At 36.9% G+C, this 9476-nt stretch overlaps 1 protein-coding gene across 1 annotated transcript; it reads right to left on the bottom strand.

The window, feature by feature from the left end:
• Positions 1 to 504: 504 nt before the first annotated feature.
• Positions 505 to 7428, bottom strand: LOC121379704 (transient receptor potential cation channel subfamily M member 2-like). The gene is made up of 5 exons (XM_041508355.1): positions 6495 to 7428; positions 5435 to 5514; positions 4094 to 4265; positions 1166 to 1346; positions 505 to 686 (listed from the first exon to the last, which is right to left on the bottom strand). Exons 1-5 carry the CDS (start codon positions 7197 to 7199, stop codon positions 505 to 507), a joined length of 1320 nt encoding a protein of 439 aa, XP_041364289.1. The 5' UTR covers positions 7200 to 7428.
• Between the last annotated feature and the right edge of the window lie 2048 nt (positions 7429 to 9476).

Here is a 9476-nt window from a genome sequence, read left to right as displayed (position 1 = left end):
ATGCGGTCTTTGACGCTAACTTAATCCATTACACACTACATGTCTTTTGGTGTCCGGTCTCCTTTAACCAAATTAATAATCATGGTAAATATCAAATGGGTTTATGACATGGATATTATGGGTATGTTATAGGATAAATTTACTTATCACATATCGTATCATGACCCACATATTACGATAGATATTTTATCACCACCACCTGTAACATCAAACCTCTACTCCCACTAATTTCCAAAGGTACCGTAAGTCATAATATTATACAGCTCATACTGGCAGCAAAAGATGAAAAATGGTCACTGAGGTTACCATATGTCAAGAAACTTGAGACGAGTACTTTGCTCTCTATAACATTTTTAAGCAAACAATATTTGTTTTATGATGTCATTTTCTTTTTACCCATGTACAGCATTTGTTTTAGTTTTAAAATTACGCCTACATTCTCAAAACTATCTGAACATAAGATATATAATATTAAATAATTTACTGAATGCATCCAGACATGCATTACAAACTCACACGGCCTTTTCCATCTAATGCTTGTTTGTTGGATATGATTCCCCACGTGGCTATCCCAAGAGCCACCAGCTTTTGGTCTTGAACGTCATTGGCCGTGGTGTATTCATGGATAACTTCTCCAACAATCTGCATAATTCCTGTCGCTGTACCACCGGTAATTATCCAAGCTCCTGAAACATTTAAAAAACAACAAATTACCTGGCTAATTCTCATCATAAGCCAGCAACTGGTAAATTGCATTGGCTACTGTAACATTAATAGATGTGCATGGCTACATATACAGTAGTTATGGATTAAATCCTTTTATGTGTTTCTTAAAACAATTGGTATCTACAGGAATGTATAGGCACTTGGGAACATACATGTTTTTCTCAAATTGACATCTTATACAACACTGCACGAAAATCCCATAACAGGAAAAGTTTTAAAGTTTAAATAGATTACATCTATTATAGTAAACGGCTACTAAGTACTATGAAAAATGAATATAACATAACTAGGTATAGAATTACAGTTCCCCGATGAAGGCAGCGTAATGCCACCGAATTGTAGGAATAAATTGTTTTAAACTTGACATCTCATAGATTTAATGGAATTCTATCAAAAATATTCTTCACTTTATGCTGACAATAAAACATGTCTAACTTACCAGTGCTGGTGGCTGCGTGACACAAGCCCTGTTTCAGGATGTTCTTTAGCCGTGGGTTCATCTCAAAACGTTTGGCACCACCCGTAACGGAGATGAGCAGTTTTGGAATCGGAAGATGCCAATGCTTGGTCAGTATTTCCCAGACATTTTTAGCGTCAGTGTCACTATCTAGTCGCACATACTAAAAAAAAAGAAAAAAGAGTTACTACCTTCAGAACAAATAGCCCATTAACAAATACTGTAAAATAAGATTTTAAAACCAATAATTACTTCAGACTAGCACAGTAGCCTTCCTTTTTTGGAAACAGTATATGCTATGATCTATGGTTGTAGAAATCATGGCTGTGTATGCATCCAAAAATCATTATCCAGATCAGAGGATATCTAAAAAGGGCATAAAATTTGAATTTTTTAGACAACCAACGATTTTCTTCAGTAGTTAAGATACAAATGAAAAAGTTAATGGGTAACGATATTCAAATGAGCGATTTTTTCGTAGCTTTTCTCCTATCATAAATACCAAAATATACTTTTTGTGTGCTAGGACTAACTTAAAAGCTGCCAGGCGAAAATAAAAATTAGGTTTGTTTGTCCCATGAAAAACGACCCGTGTCAAAATCGTTTTTGACCTCTTTTGGAGAAAACTTATTATTATTATTATTTTATTATTTAACCAATTTCAATTTAGGCTTAAACAAGTATAATATTTATCTGTAGATGATATTTGTTAAACATTTTAAATCCTCGATATAATTTAACCAAAATTTATTAACGTCACTTTCGATTCGTTAAAAATTAGAAATTCTTTTAAAATGCTATTCATAGTAACGAGAACACAATTTTCCCGCGACGGTGGCACAAGATCTTGCGCATCACGATGCATATTTGTAATACATGGTACATGCTCTTGTGACAGGCAAAATGTGTTTTAAACTAAATCAATCTAACGGTAGCTGCACAGGTACTTTCACGTGAGCCAGCTGAGGCTATGTACGGGTATGCTTTGACAGTCACAAAGCTAATATTAGTGGTCATTTTGTCCGACACTAGTACAGTCGCTAGACTAACATAGCGTTTGCTATTAATAGACACGATTCAGTCCGAAAGAACTTATACAAGTGTCGAACTGTCAATTGGCTTGGAATAGCGGTGAGAGATATTTTCATGACACCTGTCTATAAGTTGTTTAACATATCTGTTTTCATCAGTGTCATTAAATTGTATCGGTATATAATATAATATTCTAAGAAACTACCCATAAAGGTTCTGTGACGTGTTTCAAGCATCGAATATCGTGACGTCAGGACTTTGAGAATTTCAGCAAACTACTTTAAATTGTAAATATGTCAGTGGTGTGCTAATGCATAACGAAAGTACATGGATACATAGTATCTTCCGCATACTGGCAATGTAGGCTTATTTTCATCCAAAAACAGTAATAATTTTGTTTAAAGATTTTTTGACGAATAATTACAGCTTTTGCACAAACAATCCGTCAGTTATGTTGATATTGGTTTTGCATAATCGACAGGCGAATGACAAAATCGTTTGTGCCAAATTTTATGCCCTGTAAAACTGACCTATATGTAACATAATTTTCACGACAGTGATTACAGGGCTTGAACTTAAGGTAATAAAACTGGCCTATGTAACATAATTTTTACTACAGTATTTACAGGGCTTGAACTTAAGGTCATAAAACTGGCCTATGTAACAATTTTCACTACAGTTATTTACAGGGCTTGAACTTAAGGTAATAAAACTGGCCTATGTAACAATTTTCACGACAGTGATTACAGGGCTTGAACTTAAGGTCATAAAACTAGCCAATATTTGTAACATAATTTTCATTACAGTTATTACAGGTGTCATATAGATAGTAGTATCCGATTGTGCTGACATCTATTACAATATGTAACAACCTTGACCTTGGGAATAAAACTAGTGTTGGCGCCATTATATGTGCCAGTTATCACAACAGGGCTTGAACTTAAGGTCATAAAATTGGCCTACATGTAACATAATTTCCACGACAGTTATTACAGCTAGGGCTTGAACTTAAGGTCATAAAACTGGCCTATGTAACATAATTTTCACAACAGTTATTACAGGGCTTGAACTTACGGTCATAAAACTGGCCTACATGTAACATAATTTTCATGACAGTTATTACAGGGCTTGAACTTAAAGTAAAGTTTGTTTTATTTAACGACGCCGCTAGAGCACATTGATTTTTTTATCTTATCATCGGCTATTGGACGTCAAACATATGGTCATTCTGACACTGTTTTTTTTAGAGGAAACCCGCTGTCGCCACATAGGCTACTCTTTTTACGACAGGCAGCAAGGGATCTTTTATTTGCGCTTCCCACAGGCAGGATAGCACAAACCATGGCCTTTGTTGAACCAGTTATGGATCACTGGTCGGTGCAAGTGGTTTACACCTACCCATTGAGCCTTGCGGAGCACTCACTCAGGGTTTGGGAGTCGGTATCTCGATTAAAAATCCCATGCCTCAACTGGGATCCGAACCCAGTACCTACCAGCCTGTTGAACTTAAAGATGCTAACTGCTGTCTATGCGATATGAACGGCTGTAGGTCAGGGACTTTACCAATGACAGTTTGTTTTTTGCTTCTAGTTAAAAGTTATTACTGTTGGATGAATTAATAAATAAAAAAATCATATTTGTTGCAAAGGTTATATGCATTTAAAATTGCTGTAGACAGTCTCAAAATTACCATCTGTGAGTGTTTTGCCTATGACTAAAACATTTCAAAATTGCTGTAAATAATATATTTGTAAGAAATAAGTTTGAGCTCTATTATTACCTGTTATTTTGAATATGAACAAAGTTTAATTGTATTAGTAAATATAAAACATAAATACTGACAAAGTAAAAACACTCTAAAAAAAAGACAAAGCTTACAGGAGAGTCAGTGTCATGACCGAAACCTTTAAAGTAGATCGCCCCGAATGAATCACAGGGCATAGTCTTAGTGTATGTGTTTTTGTGCCAGGATTCATGATCCGTATCACGTTTGCACTCTAAACCTTTATCCAAGTGCCACTGACCCTCACGACCACACTGACAGGCATTACTAAAAACAAAAACAAACATGATAAAAGAATTTTAAAAGTTTCAGTTTCGTAATACATGTATATATATCACACCTTCAAAACAGTTTGAATATATGGGTGGGCGGGGGGGGGGGGGGGGGGGGGAAAGAGGGCTTGGTGTAAAAATATGTATGTATACAGTAGAATCTCGTTGTGTCGAACACGAAGGGTCGCATACACTGCAACGCTCGAACCAAAAACGAAGTCCTGAGTTACACGTACACATTGTTAATCGAATGGTTAGGTTGAACTACCCGGTGGGTCGAACACTTTCTCGAGCACCGACGGTTCGAGTCAACTGGATTCAGCTGTATATACTGAAGGTTACTTATTGGCCAAGTTCAGTGTTTCTGATTAATATGCATACAAACAGCTGGCGTTGTATTATATATACTATTTTCATTTACAAATTTCTCGCAAATGGTAAACGGTTTCCTTATAGCAGAAATAGATAGACAAAGAAGTGACATATCATCAGCAAAACTAACGTTAATTTCAAATACTCCATCAACATTACATCATATATATCATTATTATTTACTCATAATTCACTATAATTATGTAATCATAATTCACCATTATTTACTCATAATTTACTATTGGGGTGAAGGTTATGGATATGATTGGGATGGTTAATGGATGAAGTACATTAACAAAGATACAGTATGGTGTGATGCAGCAGATTATAAATATCTCACATATTTAAAGGATATTAAACAAGCTTCCATTTCGTATCATGTTTATGTCGTGAGTGAAGTAATTATTAATTGTCACGAGGTATAACATGTGACAATGAAAATTATTTCACAAGTGACATAAACATGAAATGGTGATGAGTTTAATATACTATTTATTATCCATAATCTGTATCACTCAACTCGTTTAGTTGACGTTCCTGTAAGATTGTAGTGTGCCAATCAATGACGTCATCGTGTGACATCACAAAGTGTTAGGTCCCACTTGGCGTTCTAGTGGGAGTATCACTTTGATATATACCAAGATATTTTCAACCATATGGGTAATAATTCAGTATATCTATGTAAACTACAATGTAGCTAAATATTTTTAAAGTTTTGTTTTTGCAAGTTGCCTTTAACTTGGCTGTTAATTAATCAAATATGTGAACATTATACACTCTATAAATTATTACCTTCCTGATTTACCATTACTTGCATACCGGTTGCATTCTCTTTGAAAAATGTTACTGCTAATGAAGTTTGCGATCTTGCCCTGAAAAATAGTATGTTATACAAAAATGATATACATATATGTATACATGTACAAGTACAGCACAGTATAGCAGGGTTTAAGCTGCTGTTCACCAAATCTGCAACTGATATTTAATGTTTGAATATGGTGAAGATATGTCATTACCAATCTGCCAAAAGCGCGCGCGCACGCACACACACACACACAGGCACACACACAGGCACACACTCAAATACACACAGACACGCAAGCATGTACGCACACACACACGCTCTCTCACACGCTCACACACACACACACACACACACTCGCACGCGCTCACACGCACACACACACACTCTCTCTCACTCTCTCACACAAACACACTCTCATTCTCAGACATGCTCAGACACACATACACACACACTTTCTGTGTGTGTGTGAGAGAGAGTGTGTGTCTGAGCGTGTCTGTGTGTGTGTGTGTGTGTGTGTGTGTGTGAGAGAGAGAGAGAGAGAGAGAGAGAGAGAGAGAGAGAGTCTCACTCATACACACTTAGACACTCACACACGCTCAGACACACACACACACACACACGCACACACACACACTCTCTCTCTCTCTCTCTCTCTCTCTCTCTCTCTCTCTCTCTCTCTCTCTCTCTCTCTCTCTCTCTCTCACACACACACACACACTCTCTCTCTCTCTCTCACACACACACACTCTCTCTCACACGCTCATACACACACACTCACTCACACTCTCTCACACGCTTTCTCACACGCTCAACTAGATTTAACTATTTAAGTTAAAATTCAATTTTTTTTTTTTACTTGAGCGAAAGTTTAAGCCAGTGCTATATAAAATATATGTAATGTATAAAGTAAAATTTCTCAGATAAAACCATGCTAATATGATATATTGCTTCAATATATCAATAACTGAGCCATTTGTCTAAGCTCATAATTACGAAATTTGTACCAATGGTACACTATTAAAAATGATTCACATTTTAAAGTCTTACTTCATCTGGCATTGTCTTTGTCCGCATATCTCTTTTCGAGCTGCTTAGCTCTATTCTGAAGCTCTCCAAAAAGCTGATTTTCGTGCTGTGAAGTGAATACGTATCTGCCCCTTTAGCACCAGAATTCTTACGACTGTCTGCCGTATACACCGGATTATCTACTCCTTTTTCTATCGTGTAAGTAGCCGTGCTGTTAAGCGATTCACTAGCTGGTTTCCAATTCTTCTTCTTCAACCTCCTCGCTTCTGAGTCGTCAACTCCATGTTTGCTCTCTTTGTGTTCACTGGGAGTATGAACGCCATCTCCTTGTTCTCCTATACGATTCCTCGACGATCGTTTTTTGTGCTTTTTTCGTTTAGGAATCTTCGATAATTTATGTTTATCAGGTGGCTGATAATCGTCAAGCATCTCGTACCTGGGTGCTCGAGGTGCACTTGGTGGCATTATCAACACCGACTCGAGATGCTTGTCGTGCCTTGGGCTCGGGGAAACACTGGCTACTGTAGGAGTCATCTCAATATGCTGGTGATGTGGACGTGCTTCTTCGTTTGAGGATCCCTTTTTCAATCGTTTTCTTTCTGACTCTGGTGGAGCTCGAGTCTCACCATCGTGGATCTCGTCGAGTCTGAAAGACTTACTGTCTTCAGACATGTCCAGCGTCCACTGACTGACCCTGTGACCAGGAGAACCTGAAGTGGACGGCATAATTGTGGGTCTGAATGGAGAAACTGAAGAATCTTTAGCCACAGGATCATGCGCACGGTCACCGAAATGCCGATGATGCGGAGGTTTTGATGTACCTGAATGAAAGTCTTCAATAACAAATTCTTGACTCTTTTGCTCATGATGTAAATGGGATGTGCATCAAACAGTCTTTGAATAAGATGAATGTCAAGATACAGATACAGGTATGTCAGTGATGGACAATAATTAAGTTGATTGTGTTGTTGATTCCATGTTGATCTGAAAAAGAAAAAATACACAAACATTTATAGTACAGATTACATATATATATATATATATATATATATATATATATATATATATATATATATATATATATATACATGTATATACATATACGTATAATAATAACTTGGACATATTACACTTTGACTTCCATGGTTTATTTACATACAATACTGTTTCGTACAGGTCGCGATGTTTGTGCGAACCTTGCACTCTTCAGTGCTACATGTTATTTCTCTTGAAAACCAAGTACGGCGCGTCTATCGGCCTTTACAAGGAAGATGGGTTGGGGTTTTTTAAGGAACCACCGAGAAAAATGGAAAGGATAAAAAAAGATATCTGTACGATCTTCAAGGAAAACGAGTTGAGCATCACTATCGAAGCCAACAAGAAAGTAATCAACTTTTTAGACGTAACACTTGATTCGAACTCAGGACAATACAGGCCATATATGAAACCTAATAACACCTTGCAGAATGTAAACACTGATTCCAACCATCTACCCACCGTTCTAAAAAACATCCCGGAGGGTATCAATAAACGCCTATCGGAAATATCTTCGCATGAGATCGAATTCAATAAGGCCGCCCCCGTATACCAGAAAGCGTTGGATGAAAGCGGACACAGTTATAAGTTACACTACGTACAAGACCAACCTAGAGCAGTGAAGAGGAACCGAAAGCGAAACATTATATGGTACAATCCACCCTATGACCGAAATGTGAAGACCAATGTGGGGAAAGAGTTCCTAAAAATTATCGACAAGTGTTTCCCCCCATCCAATAAGATGCATAAGATCTTTAGCAGAAATACAGTCAAGCTGTCATATAGCTGCATGCCTAATGTGGCGCGAATTATTGACAGCGACAACAAAAGGAAACTGGGAAACCACAGAAAGACCGAAAGAGAAAAAAAGTGCAGCTGCCCTAAAAACACAGTGTGCCCACTTGGAGGCGAATGTCTCGCTAAGAACATTATGTACCAAGCCATAGTGACCTGTGGGGATAAAACAGAGACCTATGTAGGGTTAACGGCGACCGATTTCAAGGCGAGGTATTCTAACCACAAGGCCTCTTTTAATCACAGCACGAAGCGCAACGAAACAGAAGTCAGTAAACATATCTGGCACTTGAAAGAGAACAATCTTGAGTACGCAATCAGTTGGAAAATTCTATGCCGTGCTCCACACTATTCGAACGCGTCGAAGCGTTGCGGCCTTTGTATTTGCGAGAAGGTCTTTATTATTTGCAATCCTAAAACGGCGTCCTTGAATAAGCGAAACGAACTGGTCAGCAAAAGTAGACATAAAAACAAATACCTCTCGAGTAATTTAACATGATTAGAAGAGACACGTTGCTGTAATTAATGTTCCATACAAATCACTCTGGTTTATGCACTGAAGAGTGCAGGTTCGCACAAACATCGCGACCTGTACGAAACAGTATTGTATGTAAATAAACCATGGAAGTCAAAGTGTAATATATCCAAGTTATTATTATATGTGTAACCGATCTACTGTAACAGTATAGAGCACTCTAGCGGCACACCGATAAAAAGCTTCATTTGAATATATATATATATATATATATATATATATATATATATATATATATATATATATATATAAACATACGTACATATATATACACACACAAACACACACATACATAATTATGCATATACATACATACATACATACATACATACATACATACATACATGGGTCATTCTACAGAAAGTGTCACTTTTATGCCCCTGCACAATTTCTTTTTTATTTATATATCACAAAACATAATTTGTTGTCTTTAGCGATACCTTATTGATAATATCAGCCTGTCATAGCATTTTTTTCCCCTCTGGTGATCAGCTTTGATAGATATTTTATTCGAGATTAGTGTAAAATGTCACTGGTGTTACCTGTCCCTAGCATAACACTATACATAACATTCACTGTTAAAATATATAACAGAAGACATAACACTGAATACCTTTAATGTAATACGTACTGATGGC

This window comes from Gigantopelta aegis, chromosome 8 (genome assembly GCF_016097555.1).
Source record: "Gigantopelta aegis isolate Gae_Host chromosome 8, Gae_host_genome, whole genome shotgun sequence".
Classification (NCBI taxonomy): Eukaryota; Metazoa; Mollusca; class Gastropoda; order Neomphalida; family Peltospiridae; genus Gigantopelta; species Gigantopelta aegis.
Note: the sequence above shows the minus strand (reverse complement) of the source record. Positions and strands in the feature narration are given on the sequence as shown.

What these genes read in the sequence shown, in the direction of transcription:
- LOC121379704 (XM_041508355.1), bottom strand. Translation starts at nt 7,199, where the DNA reads ATGCCGTCCACTTCAGGTTCTCCTGGTCACAGGGTCAGTCAGTGGACG. An exon ending in AGTAATGGTAAATCAGGAAG is followed by an intron (nt 4,266 to 5,434) that starts GTAATAATTTAT and finishes TTTTGTTTTTAG; the next exon opens with TAATGCCTGTCAGTGTGGTC. An exon ending in GTCATGACACTGACTCTCCT is followed by an intron (nt 1,347 to 4,093) that starts GTAAGCTTTGTC and finishes CTTTTTTTTTAG; the next exon opens with TATGTGCGACTAGATAGTGA.